The sequence below is a fragment of the Setaria viridis genome, chromosome 4 (assembly GCF_005286985.2).
Source record: "Setaria viridis chromosome 4, Setaria_viridis_v4.0, whole genome shotgun sequence".
Lineage (NCBI taxonomy): Eukaryota > Viridiplantae > Streptophyta > Magnoliopsida > Poales > Poaceae > Setaria > Setaria viridis.
Genome location: NC_048266.2, coordinates 10,621,064 through 10,636,547, shown reverse-complemented (window position 1 = coordinate 10,636,547; position 15,484 = coordinate 10,621,064). Strand labels below are relative to the sequence as shown.

Below are 15,484 nucleotides of genomic sequence, written 5' to 3'. Positions count from 1 at the left end.
AGCCGGATATTCTGTGTAGTACTACTAGAAAACAATACATGGAGGGTTTTCGCGGAAGGCACGTCCATCAAACTTCAAAGAATTGGCAATTATTTCTTTTTGGAACGCACCTTTACAGCAAATAAACTGCAAGTGTAATGCATCTTTTCCTTCTTGCAGGGACGAGTGTGCAAGAACAATTATCTTTACGCACCAGGCTAAGTCCTGCAGGTTCCAACTGAAAAGTGTGCTCATCAGAGCTCACTCAATCTTGAGGCGATAAAATTAACCCGGTGGTTACGACATCAGTCAGTCATGGAGATTTTGTCGATTCAGTCGGACAGATGTATGGTCAGCTTCGTTTGGCCGCATCCATGCATGGACAGAGGTGGCGCGTTTGGACCTCACAAATGGACCGGGCGCACGTGAACCGGAGGGTGGGTGGCTTGCTCCGGCCGGATGCTACGGCGAGGGCGGGCACGAGTTCTGACTCTGATTCTCTGACAACTTCATTCAGTTGTGTATATTCCAATCATGAGCCGTGTGCATATGGAGGAGGAGTATCACCGTCTAGTCTTGCAGTACTCACGGAAGGGCAGCTGAACCAAATCTCTCTGCAGTACAGTACACTCGAGTATCCACTCCACTCGATCACATGACCCTCGTCATCTTGTCCATCTCTTTCTTCTTGTTTGGGGTAAATGATACAGACAGCGTTTCCAAGATGGCAGTCTCACCTGCTACCCTTGGAGCTTCTGGAGGAAAAAAGATCAGGGTTTCAGCTTAGCCAACAATTGGCTTTGACCTTTTGCCAAAGACATGGAACAAGATGTCTAACCAACTCAGCAACTCCGAATAGTCCGCTATTTTATACTCTGCTTTGCTTCATGAACTCTGCTCTCTAATCTCTAATAATGTTGAGTAGATTGCTGAGGTTTGCTCACTCACGTTTGAGTTTGTCCGGCTCGAATTTTTGTGCCTTTAATTTAACTAGTTTCTCTTATGTATCTTGGTTTTTTTTTTCTAGCCCTTACATGAGGCAGACTCTTGAAGTATTGAGCTTTGGCCCAAGCATGAAAACATGAGGCTTACCCGACCCTACTATGCTATTTTAATTTTGATTCCAAACTTTGCATTGTTTGCGAGTAAGTTTACTTAGTTTTTTTCCCATTATTTGCATGTAAGGGCCTAATTTGCTTGCATGTCGAACTCAGAAACAAGAGCCTCTTTGGCATAACTCTAGCTCCTAAAAGGTTTTTAGAGCTGGTTATTCTAGTTCTAAGAATTCATGGAGCTGGATCAAGGGTACATGACATTGATAGAATTACTTGGATTTCTAGGTGTGAATCTAGCGGGTGATTAACTTAACTTAGACTAAAATCAACAAAATGTCTCAGGGCTAATCGAGAGAGTGAGAGAAACAGAGAGAGTAGGGTCACTGACCATCGGGCTTGGAGGACGAGCTCGTCATGGCGGTGACAGCGGCGTCAGCGGCGAGGGCAGAGACAGCAGCGGCGAGGGCGGCGCTGGGGCGGCGGAGCTTCCCGCCGCTTCAGCGCTAGTTTGATCGGGTCTAGGGTTTGTCAGGTAGGTTTGGTGGGCACGACAAACCTTGGCGTGCGTGCCCCCAGCCCCCACCCTTCTCTTCATAGTGCTGCGCGACGGGAGCCCGCCAACCATGTTCGGTTGGGCGCCCCCGATCAGGGTGCGATCGAGGAGTTCAACTCAGCCGTTGGATCGAGTTGGGTGAGATCAAAACTAACATTCTCCCCCTTGATATCATCTTATACTTAAGCTTAGTCTTAAACTTGGAATACTTAACTTAGCACCCATTTCGTTATAGATCAGTGTATAGAGCATGCCTCATCATAATAGTCGGTTACATGCTATCAGATTCAACAGCTGCAATACACCTTTCTGTTTTGAAATAGATTCTTATTCTGGGCCCTTAGTATCCAGGGATCATAGGCTTTCTATAAACCCATGCCGGCTAAGTGTTCTCTAAACATATTGGGCGGTAAGCCTTTCGTGAGCGGATCCGCGAGCATTTTCTTTGTTCTTATATGCTCTAGAGTAATGGTATGATCCTGGATTTTCTCTTTCACAACATAAAACTTGATGTCAATGTATTTGGCAGCATCACTTGACTTATTGTTGTGAGCATAAAACACTGCTGGCTCATTATCGCAGTATATCTTGAGTGGCTTTTGAATGCTGTCTACCACTTTCAACTCGGGTACAAATTTTTTTAGCCATTTTGCCTGTCCCATGGCCTCATAACATGCTACAAACTTAGCATACATCGTGGACGATGCAATGACGGTTTGCTTGGAGGTTTTCCACGATATGGCTCCACCTGCGAGAGTGAATACATAACCTGACGTGGACTTTCTATCGTCTACATCTCCTGCAAAATCTGAGTCTGAGTACCCTTTTATTTCTAGGGAATCAACTCTTCTGTATGTTAACATTAGGCCTTTCATGCCTTGCGTATAACACAATGCCTTCTTTACCAATTTTCAATGATCTATTCCTAGATTATCCTGATATTTGCCAAGTAACCCGGTCATAAAAGATAAGTTAGGACGTGTAAATACTTGAGCATACATTAAGCTTCTGACAGCTGAAGCATATGGGACCGCTTTCATTTGATCGATCTCGTATTGGTTCCTGGGATATTGAAATTTTCCAAATCTATCGCCCTTGACTATGGGAGTAGGTGTAGGTTTACTCGCATGCATACAATATTTCTTTAGAATCGTTTCCAAGTATGCCTTTTGCGATAATCCTAAAACCCCTTTTCTTCTATCTCAGTGAATTTCAATTCCTAAAATGAATGAAGCTTCACCAAGATCTTTCATATCAAAATTCGAGGATAAAAACTTCTTCGTCTCCAATAGAAAATTAACATCACTACTAGCGAGTAAGACGTCACCTACATACAGGATGAGGAAAATGAATTTCCCATTCTTGAACTTCGCATAAACGCAATTGTCCTCCTTATTCTCATTAAACCCAAATTTTCTTATTGTTTCATCAAACTTCAAATACCATTGTCTGGAGGCTTGTTTTAATCCGTAAATGGATTTCTTCAGGTGGCATCCCATACGTTCTTTTCCTTCCACGACAAAACCTTTGGGTTGTGCCATGTAAACATTTTCATCCAAATCCCCGTTGAGATATATCGTCTTTACATCCATATGATGTAATTCTAAGTCATAGTGTGCCACTAAAGTCATTATGATTCTAAAAGAATCCTTACATGATATTGGAGAAAATGTCTCGTTATAATATATTCCTTCTCTTTGCATGAAACCTTCTGCCACAAGTCGAGGTTTATATCTTTCCACATTCCCTTTGGAGTCATATTTTATTTTGTAGACCCATTTACAGCCTACTATGTTGGCTCCTTTAGGAATTTTTCTTCTAAATCCCAGACTTTATTGCTACTCATAGATCTCATTTCATCTTCCATAGCTTCAAGCCATTTCGATGAGTGAGCGCTTCTCATGGCTTCTTTAAATGAGGTGGGATCTCCCTCCATTTGAAGTTCTTCGCTAACATAGAGTTCGTAGTTATCAGGAATAGCTGGTTTTCTAACTCTTTAAGATCTTCTGGGAGCCTCAACATTTGGCACATTTTCCATATGGGGTTGTTGCAGCTCTTCCTCATGTGTGACAATAGGTTCTATAGAATCCTGAAGGATAGGTTCCTCATCTTCATTTGTTGTTGCCATGGGAGAACTAACAACAGATGGTGTTACCACAGTGTCCTGCACTGTCGGTGCAGCAGTAACAGATATTGAGAAAAATGGTTCCTGAATCATCAGAATGGGTACATATACCCGCTTCTCCTCAAGGCTAATTTCTTGAGCTACCATGCTCCCCCTAATCATCTCATCCTCCAAAAAGACAGCGTGTCTCATTTCTACAAACTTAATATATTTGTCAGGATAGTAGAAATGATAACCTTTTGACTTATCTGGATAGCCAATGAAATGGTAACTGATTGTCTTAGGATCTAGTTTCCCAATATTTGGGTTAAATACTTTAGCCTCAGCCGGACAGCCCCACACACGCAAATAGTTCGGTGTGGGCTCTCTTCCAGTCCACCACTCATATGGTGTTTTAGACACCGACTTACGGGGAACCCGATTAAGAATGTGAATGATAGTTTTTAATACCTCCATCCACAAATTAATTTGTAAAGTGGAGTAACTTATCATACTTTTCACCATATCCATTAATGTACGGTTGCATATTTCAGCTACTCCGTTCTATTGAGGCTCGCCCGGTGTGGAGTACCGGGCAACTATGCCATTTTCCTGCAAGAACCTTGCAAAAGGTCCAAGAACTTGGCCATATGGGGTATGTCGACTGTAGTACTCCCCCCACGGTCAGATCTTACTATCTTAATCTTTAAATTATGCTGATTTTCTACTTCAGCCTTAAATATCTTAAATTTATCCAACACTTCTAATTGTTCCTTAATTGAATAAATATAGCCATAACATGAATAATCATTTGTGAATGTTATAAATGAATCATAACCATCCATAAATATCACAGGAAATGGGCCACATATGTTTGTGTGAATTATTTCTAAAATTCCTATGCTTTGTTTGGTGTCTTTCTTAATTTTCTTAACATATTTTCCCTTAATACAATCGATGCATTTCTCTAAATCTGAAAATTCTAAGGGCGGAAGAATTGATTCCTTAATTAATTATTCAATTCTCCCCCTTGAAATATGGCCTAAACAATAGTGCCATAATTTTGAAGATACGTCATCAATTATTTTCTGCTTATTTCTTACATTCATAGACAACGAGGCATTCACATTCTCAGTACTTACAATATTCACATTCTCACCAAGTGATAGCAAATAAAGCTTGTCTTGTCTGAAGGAAAGACGAACACACTTGTTATTAAACTTAATCTTACATTGTCCATCACCAAAGTGACAAGCAAATCCATCACTGTCTAAGCGTGAGACACTTATTAAATTTCTACGTAAAGAGGGTACATAGAGAACATCTCATAGATGAAGTACAAAACCATCAATTAATTCTAATGGGAGTTCTCCAATGGCTTTGACTTCAGCTTCGATGCCATTTGCTACCTTAATGGTTCTTTCTCCTCTTTGCAGGGTCCTCCTCGTATGGAATCCCTATAATGAATTTGCAACATGAATAGTTGCACTTGAATCAATCCACCAAGTATATTTTGCATAACTTAAATACAAGGACTCATCTACGAATGTAATAAGGTCCTCACCTTTCTTATACAGATCCTTCAGGAAATCCACAAAATCCTTCTGATAGTGTTCCTTCTTCTTGCACCACTTGCAAGTGTCCTTGTCCACCACCACTTCATGGTTTGATCTCTGATGGTGATCATTTTGTGGAGCCTTTCCATGTACCTTAGAAGAGGAGGTATTGTCCCACCGAGGTTTTCCTTGTGGTTTAGAATTCTTGCTATAATAATTTCTCTTCTTATTTTACCTCACGTAGTTGATAGAATCACCACGTGAGCCCTTAATTCTCTCCTCTTCTTTCACACACATGGCAATGAGCTTCTCAATGCCCACTTATCAGGCTGTGAGTTGTAATTAACAATAAAAGCCTCAAATTTCTTAGGTAGGGAGGCAAAGATCAAATGAACTAGAAACTCATCACTGAGCCCCATGTCCATAGGCTTAAGCTTAGATGCCATGTTGCTTATCCTCAATATGTGCTCCCTTACCCCACCACTAGTGTACTTCTCAGTAAAGCCTTTGAAGAGCCGGTAAACTGACTTTCGACCTTCCTGAGGTACTCTCTAGCGGTGGTACACTCTGGGATTGCTCCCCTTATAGCCTCCACAATGGAGCTCTTAATCACCATCAAGCACTTGTTGTTCGACTAATCCCACTGTGCACGATCAATATCGTACTTCATTCTAACAGGTGCATGCTCACGTACTTGGGTGGTGAAATCCTCATCGCTTTCATTTTCACCCCCCATAGGGTCCTTAGGAGCAATGGGACATGCAACTGTCAGTGCAAGATCAATATCCGACAACGCAAGCGCTATCTCAATCTTCTCTCGCTAAGAGCTGTAATTCCCTCCATTGAGGGGCTCTATGGATGAGATATAACTTAATGGATTGCTTGAAAACAAAATTTAGAAAAATTTGAGTTAATTCAAAGTTGGTCAAGTTAAAACATGAAACTTCTCAATATTAATTCTATATCACCGTTGGGCAGAAATATAATCAATAGTGATAAAATAAAACTTGCTACTATAATAATCTTATCAACAATATTGGTTAGTGGATAAAATTATTATACTAAGAAAAATTACTTTTTTTCTAATTAAATTTTTCCGTTGGTTCCAATTCAATTAGAAAAATAGATTAAAATCCTTAACTTAATGCATAAATTGGCAAAATAATGCAAAAAAATTCAAATTATTTTAAACTTAACACAGCGGAAGCTTAGGATAATTTTCTGAACTTAAAGATATGATAGAAAATATCATTACTTATTCTCAACTTGTCTCACTCTTAATCCATTTTCCAATTAAATTTTCCCGCTAGTTCCAATTTAATCAGAAAAATAGATGGAAAAAATACTTAAAAAAATTCAGCAAAATGTTGCTACTGAGACTTAGACTTAATTTGTGAATTTTACCCACAGGAAAAGCTCCTCAAAACTAATTTTATATGAGCCTTAATTCAATTTCCAAAAATTCGAAAACTCATTGGAAAAAGGAAAAAAAGAAAAGGGCTCAATCTCTACTGTTCATACGGCCTGACCGAGAATACGGCCTGCTAGCGGCCCAGTGCGCAAGGCGGCGGAGCCGCGGGCCAGCTTCCCCGTGCCCACCTGGGCCTAATCTCTACTATGCTGCTGGCCCATGTGAGAAAACGGTCCAGCCCAACCAGCGTGGACGCCAGCGAACCATTGCCAGGCCGCAACCTGGGCCTGGCCGGCAAACTCTCTTCCCGCGTGGGCACAAACTTAGCCCGACACATCTCTACTGTCCGTTCGCGATCGACGGCTGAGCGTGGTTCTCGAGTGATCAAAACCCCCGGCTGCTTGCTCCCGGTGAAACCCTAGTTCATTTTCTTCCCTTCCCCGCGCAGCTGCTGGAGCGCGAGTGAGCGAGCGAGCGCCGGCGAGCGGCGGCGCCGAGCGGAGCGGGTGAGGCGGTAGCACAACGAACTAAAGATTGACGGTGCGCGCGTGGCTTCCTAGTGGCTCCCTCCGCTAGCCGCAGAGCTCGAAGCCCGACGCTCGGTGGCCCCTCCGCAGGCCCTCTCGCTGGAGCGCGCGTTCACCTGAGAGTGAGCACGTCGCCGTCGAGCAGCACTGCGAGGGGGGCCCTCCCCCTAAGCTGCTCTGGGCCCCACCGGTGTGGAATGTCGGCAACCCCAGCGTTTCTTCCCGGAGCAGATCTGGCGAGGGGTGAACTAGAGGTGAGTCATCGACCCCTTTTCACTTTCTCTTCTCACTTCCCCTTCTACTTAGGGTTAGAGTTGGCTATCAGCGACCGTCGGTTGAAGGTTTGGCGGCTATCGTTTTTAGATCTTGAACTCCTTAGGGTTAGGGTTCTTCCTCTAATTTGAATCATCCCCTTCTAATTGCTGAGACAGAAACCTCCCCGACTAGATCTACACGCTAGTGTTAGGTTCTTGATACCATTGATTGAATTACTTGGATCTCTAGGGTGAATCTAGTGGGGGATTAACTTAACTTAGACTAAAATCAACAAGATGTCTCATGGCTAACTGAGAGTTGAGAGAGAGACAGAGAGAGTAGGGTCACCGACCATCAGGCTAGGAGGATGAGCTCGCCATGGTGGTGACGGCGGCATCGGTTGCAAGGGCAGAGACGATAGCGGTGAGGGTGGCGCTGGGGTGGTGGAACTTCCTGCCGCTTCAGCGCTAGTTCGATTGGGTCTAGGGTTTGTCAGGTGGGTTTGGTGGGCACGGCGAACCTTAGCATGTGTGCCTCCTGTGGCGGAACCGTCCAACTTAAACTGGTTTAAATGCGCCTAATTGCTGTCGACGCAGCAATTATCCAAAATGCACTTAAAACAGTATAAGTCCGGTTGTCCGTCGAGTGTCCCTAGGACTCCTCGAAAGATCCACGTCGTGTCTCATAGCCATACATCAGGATTGTATCCGCGATGTGATAGCATCAACAAATATTACATTTTTACATACATACAAGAGGTACGAGTTAATACAAGACATAGTTTGAAGCAAACTTAACAGTGCCGTGTTAGACAAAGTTCTAGGACTTCAAATATAAACGGTTCGGATGGAGATGAGCATTATGAGACTTCTTCTAAGGGTATTGTGAGACTCGTAACAATACCCTAGGGTTTCGGGGCTTCCTCCTCTGTGGACTCCGGCGGTGCTTCTGAAAAGATAGCCACAAGGGATAACCCTGAGTACGGTGTACTCAGCAAGTCTTACCCGACTAACCAATATAATAATTTTTCTTGGAAGTACATGATAGCTTTTTGGTGTACTTGGCTGATAAATTTTTTCCAAAAAAACTTACTACAAGTGACGCCTTAGTTTTATCTTTTATTTGAGTTAAGTTGTTACCTAACCATTCTAGATGATGAGAAAAGATTAATTGCGAACAACAAGGTATTAAGTCATACACCAATCATTATCAGAAAGATATGACATTCATGAATTTATGCTACGATGCTCAACAGTGATCAAGTGCATTCATAACCGAGAATTGCGGCGATCCGGATCATATTACATCCTGCAGGAGAGTACCCTGATCACCAGTTATATACGACTGTCCAGGTCGTACGTAACGGCTTTTCGATTAGCAAATCCAATGATTGGGAATAAGACTACCCGGACCCAGGGACGCACCCCCACATGGGACCCCACGTCTGGCCCGATCACCATGTGAGTTTCAGGCTACGCCCCTGCCAATCTCCAGCACGTCAAGTGCGGGTACGAAGTATTCCCGATCAGAGAGTTTACTAACCTACTGGGCTTTACTGGTCCCATACCCAGTAAGTGATCAAATGATTATCACTTGATCAAAGGTTAAGACAACAAATCGGGCCTTAACCAAATTAATCTAGCAGACAGAACTACATCCCTAACTTCTGCCCGCTTCGCAATTTCCAAGTCATCTCTTCATAATTAACATGTATGACTCATTTTTTTTCCTTAAGGTTGGTAAACCAAGCATTTAAGCAACTAAGCAATTCTAGACTTGGGTTATCTACTAAAGGTTTGAACAAGTGGCAAAGATGTCCTTAAAACAAGGTATGATAATGCACAAGAATGGGTTTCAAGCAACTCCTAGACTTAGTGCATGCATATAGCAATAGCTAAATACAGGACACATGAAATATTGACTTCAAAATAATAGGTGTAATGCACCGGGGCTTGCCTTGTTCGCTTAAAAAGTTAGCACTATCCGAAGGGTTGGCCTCGCAGGGGACCAATTCAAAGATTTCCTCAAACTCCGAAGATCCTTCTGAATATTCCGAGTAATCTCCTTCTGGTGCTTCGGGGTCTATAGCATAACATATGCAGGGGTTAGGAATGCAAATTTTTGAATATAAGACTATACAACTTTCCTTCATGATAGAGTTGCAAGCCAACAAGGACTATACAATTTATCATGATAAAGTTGCAAGCTAACACACAAAAACCCGAAAAGATTTAGCCCACACTTTTTATTTCCCTAATTATCCTTACTTAAGGCCTTTTCTTTTATTTTTAGAAAATGTTATAATTATTTTCTAACTTTAAAACCTAATTTCATATGAATTAATAATAATTTGTGGTTATGAAAATGTTCTTCCATATTTTATGCATTTAATAAAGATTAAGTATTTATTTAATTACCTTAAAAGAAAGGCATTAAATAAATACCCAAATTTTTATTATTTTTATAGGGTATAAAAATTTTAATGCATAAAGGAAAATAAAACAAGCCTAACAAAATTGGTTTCACTAATTTTGGACACTCCTAGAAATTTCTGTGATTTAAATGGTGAGATTCGGATTTAAACTATTTATTCTATAAAGGAAATCTAATTTTTCCCGAAAAACACTCGCGGCAACTTTTCTCACGCGACCCTCTTCTACCCCCTCTCTCTTGCACTGGGCCCGTGGCGCGGACCCACCCTTTTCCTATTCATACTACCCGCCGGCCTATTTCTCCCCCAGCCGGGCCCTACTGGGCCGATTCTTCTTTTTCTTCCTTCTTTTTCCGGACCGGCACCAGCCCACGGCCTGCCTTTCCTTTTTCTTTTTCTCGCGAGCTCGGCCTGCCTTTCTCCTGGGCCTCCGGCCTTTCTCTCCCACCGGCCAACCGCACGCGCTCCTAGGCCTCCAAGACCGCGGCCCATCCGACGCCCGCGCTCGGCCGGCCTCCTCCTTTCCTCCTTCTCCCCTCTGATGCGCGGGCCCGAGGCTCCAGCGCCTTCTTCTTCCTCCCGCCAAAATCCCGCGTGCGACAGGGGGCGGTGCGGCTCGCCGGCCGGCGCCATACCGGCGACGGGGCTAGGCCGGGGAAGCATCCCCATGCCCTAGCGCACCCGTGCGCGGTGACAGCTCCCCGGGAGATGGCCGGAGCCACTCCCTCCACGGCGGCGGGCGGCAGCACCTACGGCCGGTCGCGGCTACGCGCGACAACGACACAACCTACCTCAACGACTACTGCTACACCTTCCTAGCATCCCAAGGACCTGCCTACGACTACCCAAGAAGAAAGAGAGCAAGCGCAAGGAGGTGCTCACCGTGAGCAGGAGGTACGGCGATGGCGGACGGAAACTGCGGCGGGTTCTGGCACGCCGGCTGGGAAGCTGGGCAACAAGTGGTTAGGGTTGTTGGTGAGGTATGTATGGAGATGTGGACGGAGGGAATCGACGAGAGCGGTGGTGTGGTGGGGGAATTTTACCCGGCGGCGGTGGCTTGGACAGAAGGAGCGGCGGCGGTAAAAGAACGGCGGTAAACGGGCGGCGCGGGAGCGGTAGATATACGAACGGTTTACCGCACGCATGAACGACACCGTGGCCTACCTATGGACTTGCGTGGCAAGGAGGTGGCGTAGCTGCCGTGCTGGCTGGCGACCGAGAGCGCCGGCGGCGACACGTCGAGCGTAGCTCTGTCATCCCCTCCCCCTTTTCTTGTTTTTCTGACGCCCGAACTTCAAACCCAAATTGCGGTCGATTTTCAATCCGACGGTGCATATGTGTCTTAACCAAAGTTGTAGATAATCTTGAGCTTTTAAATTCATATTTAAACCTTCGCTCGAGATAAACATCCAAAAGTCTTCAAATTTGAATTTTTCTCGGGCAAATGACTGAACCCTTGTATCCCTCCATTCAGTTTCGTCAGTTAAGCAATGTGGTCATTTGCCCGACTTGGTGAATCATTTCGGTGGTCCAAATCCTCTTCTTGTAGTCCAACTTCTTCCCAATTGTGTTCTACAACATCCAAGGATTCCATTTTTCCCATAATCACTTATACCCTTTGCACTAGATTTTGCTGAAATTGGCTCCAAACTTGACTATATGCTGCTGTTTCAGACTTAGCCATTTTCAGCAAGACAGTCAACCCGTGACAATGTGCTGACTTTGAGCTTAAATTTAAATTTGTTCCCCTCACTGTTCCTGATCAACAACACCTGAAGATACTTGTCCAAAGTCCATACTTTGATATGGTATAGTTGTTTGGATTCACTTATTTGAAAAATTCAACAGAATCTAATTTCCAAAAATGAACTTTATGCTGTTTTTCTGAAATTCCTGTTGTCGGACAGGGAACAGTACTTTGATTTTTAATTTCTCTCTTTGATTTTCTTGAGGTATTTAGAACCAAATCTTGTCCCAAATCTTGATCTTTAAGTTCTAATCATTCTTACATCTCCATTCCATATTTTTGCCGAATTTTTCTGAATTTCGAATTCAAAAGTCAAATTTCGGTCAAATTTGACCCGAATTTGATTTTTGGCCAATTTCTTCTTTTCTTCATAGATTGCTTCCATCTCTTCAGAGTCACTTTGATGACTAAAAATGGCAGGTATTACACCTCCGGCCCCCACCCTTCTCTTTATAGCACTGCGCGATGGGGGCCCGCCAACCATGTTCGGTTGGGCGCCCTCGATCAGGTCGCGATCGAGGAGTTCGACTCTGTCGTTGGATAGAGTCGGATGAGATCAAGACTGAGATTTCCATGAGTCATTATTTCTAAGTTAATAGAGCATCTCCTGCAGTTCCTCAATTCCCAATCCAACTACCATATTGGGAGAGTTGATAAGAAAATAGTGCTCCAGCAGTCTCCCTTTACCTTTCACTTTTCTCAATAATTATTGGAACAACCCAATAATCCACCCCAACCCTCCCTAAATAAAGGCGGAGTTGTGACTCTCCCAAAGCAACTCTTCCAATAATGGTGAAAGTGATATTAGGATATCCCTATTAAGTAGTTATTGGGAAATATTTATTGGGGGGCTGGAGATGCTAAGATATTTAAATTATTTTGGCCGGCCCCAAGCTTCAGGATGCTTCCACTTTATTTCAGTCTATAAACTCTGATTTGAAGTGGAGCTAGGAATTACTAGAACTCTCTACCAAAGAGGACCAATAAAATTCTTAACCAATGTAAAATTTACTTTTGTGGACTTGTTGCTTCTGTCAACATAAAGATGTATCTACTACCTGCAAAAAGAAACATAATAAGATGTGTCTATCTCATGTGTATGTGCATTCTGTCTCGAAAGAGACTAAAAGTTCTTAGATTAACTGATAATGTGACATTTGCCAAATAATTCGAGGTACGGTGATGATCGGCTGTTATACACAAACAGTGCAAGCGAGCACGAAATGTTTCCATATGCTTCCATGCAATGAATGCACGTAGCAATCGCACGATCCATTGCCAGCCGCAGAGAACCCAACAGTTGGACAAATGGTGTGGTCCATCGATGCACGGGAGACATTGTATCGGCCGGAGGGGATAAGTAACACGCCATCTCGTTCATCGTCCTCCCCATTGATTCGGTGATAGCCTTGCCGTGATCTAATGTTAGGAATAAACCCGCCACGGCGTGTTCATGGTGGCGTGCGAGTGTGCCGTGCCATGGTGTGTTCGTGGTGGCGCGTCTGAGTCAGGTCGCGTGCGTGCGTGCGTTGCAGTTTGTTTGAGTCTGGTTAGGTCCATAGGTTCAGGTTCAGCTGCATGTCGTGTACATGCGTGTGTGTAGGTAGTTACGTAGCAATCGCTAGTTTGTTAGTGGACGGAGTGGGTCGTGTGTGCGGGTGCCGATCTGCATGAAGATGGCCACGTTGTCCGGGAGAGCGAATGGCTCACGACGACGTTGTGCATGTCATGCGGATCATGGCAGGAAGGCCGGATGTGGAGGAGTGCTCCTGGCAAGTCCGTGGCCTATTTGTAGCCCCTGCGCTCCTCTGTTCATTTTGCCGAGTCTAGTGAAATACAAGTGCCGAGATACCGGAGCTATCGGCTCCACGGCGTTCGTCGCCGGCAGCAAGAAAAGCTAGTGTGCATCCCTTGCATTTTTGTTGCGAGCGTGAGATAGAGAGCTAGCCATCGTTTCGTTCCTGGTGGTGGCCAACATTTGGTACCAGAGCCGTGTTAGATCATGGCGAAGATCGGCGACGCGACCAAACAGGAGGGCTCCAGCTCAAGCGGCGGCGAGCGGCTCCTGGCGGCCGGCGGCGTCGTGGAATTCCCGATGCTGACGAAGGGCAACTATCAAGAGTGGGCGCTGGTGATGCAGCTCTCCCTCGAGGCCTTGGAATTATGGGACAAGGTGGAGGAGGAGAGCAAGGACAGAGCTCAAGACCGGAAGGCGCTGGCGGCGATCTGCCGTGGCGTGCCGCCGGACATGCGGGCGGCGCTGGTGGTGAAGCCGTCGGCGAAGGAGGCCTGGGCGAGCATCAAGCGGCTCCGAGGCGGCGACGATCGAGTCAAGGCGGCGAACGTGCAACGCTTGATGAAGGAGTTTGAGAATCTGGCATTCACGGACGGCGAGTCGGTCGGGGACTTCGGCGTGCGCGTCGAGCGGCTGACGGCGAGGCTGAAGGACTTTGGCGAGGTGCTGCCGGACGCTCGGGTGGTGCGCAAGGTGTTGCGCTCCGTGCCAAAGAAGCTGAAGCAGGTGGCGGTCTCAATTGAGATCCACGGTGACCTCAACGCCATGACGCTGGACGAGCTTGTCGGCCAGCTGCAGGTGGCAGAGGAGGCGGACGCGGAGCTGGAGCTGGTGCCCAAGGTTGCGCACGATGGCCAGCTGCTGCTGACGAAGGCTCAGTGGGAGGCGCGGTCGCGTGGAGGAGGCGGACGTCGTGGCAATGGCGGTCACGGTGGCGGCGGCCAGGACGACGACGACGGCGGAAGCAGCACAAGTTCCAGGAGCGGGAGGAGTCGCTACCGCGGTCGTTGCTTCGACTGCGGCATGCGCGGGCATATGGCGCGTGATTGCCCGAAGAAGAAGGAGAAGGCGTTGTACGCCGACGTCGACGAGGAAGCAACGCTGCTATGAAGATCGAGTTCCGCCGTGTCGAGTTTAGGAGGAGATTGTTAGGAATAAACCCGCCACGGCGTGTTCATGGTGGCGTGCGAGTGTGCCGTGCCATGGTGTGTTCATGGTGGCGCGTCTGAGTCAGGTCGCGTGCGTGCGTGCGTTGCAGTTTGTTTGAGTCTGGTTAGGTCCATAGGGTCAGGTTCAGCTGCATGTCGTGTACATGCGTGTGTGTAGGTAGTTACGTAGCAATCGCTAGTTTGTTAGTGGACGGAGTGGGTCGTGTGTGCGGGTGCCGATCTGCATGAAGATGGCCACGTTGTCCGGGAGAGCGAATGGCTCACGACGACGTTGTGCATGTCATGCGGATCATGGCAGGAAGGCCGGATGTGGAGGAGTGCTCCTGGCAAGTCCGTGGCCTATTTGTAGCCCCTGCGCTCCTCTGTTCATTTTGCCGAGTCCAGTGAAATACAAGTGCCGAGATACCGGAGCTATCGGCTCCACGGCGTTCGTCGCCGGCAGCAAGAAAAGCTAGTGTGCATCCCTTGCATTTTTGTTGCGAGCGTGAGATAGAGAGCTAGCCATCGTTTCGTTCCTGGTGGTGGCCAACATCTAATTCATGGGCGCCGGTGCGTGCATGCACACGAGAGGACATGTGCCCATGTGGACTGGACGTTGAGCAGTGGGCCATGAGCCAGGTCTACTGTGCAACGATGGGGTGATGTTCCTAGGGCGCCACACAGTTCTTGATATCACTGTGCTAACCGTTGAAGTTTCAGAGCTTGAATTAGTGGTATCCAATGCATTGAGGATCGAAATTGGTAGACTTGGTGCTAATACTTATTAATATGCAAGTTTGGTATGCTTAAGCATTTTGCAGGTTGTGAGTCCATATTTGACATTTTAGGCATGATTTTATTGAAGACATAAAAAGGCACTTGGAATAGAACTAAGATGACGCCAAATAAAGTATTTGAGTGCA

The 15,484-nt window shown here is 45.7% G+C and overlaps 1 protein-coding gene and 1 pseudogene across 1 annotated transcript; one reads left to right on the top strand and one right to left on the bottom strand.

The window, feature by feature from the left end:
* Window positions 1-5,101: 5,101 nt before the first annotated feature.
* Window positions 5,102-6,995, bottom strand: LOC140222561 (uncharacterized; annotated as a pseudogene).
* A 6,147-nt stretch (window positions 6,996-13,142) lies between these two features.
* LOC117853414 (uncharacterized) lies at window positions 13,143-15,102 on the top strand. Its single transcript, XM_034735784.2, has one exon. The coding sequence runs from the start codon at window positions 13,621-13,623 to the stop codon at window positions 14,521-14,523; it is 903 nt and encodes a 300-aa protein (XP_034591675.1). The 5' UTR covers window positions 13,143-13,620; the 3' UTR covers window positions 14,524-15,102.
* The last annotated feature ends 382 nt before the right edge of the window (window positions 15,103-15,484 follow it).

Coding starts and splice junctions, on each gene's coding strand:
- LOC117853414 (XM_034735784.2), top strand. CDS start 13,621: ATGGCGAAGATCGGCGACGCGACCAAACAGGAGGGCTCCAGCTCAAGC.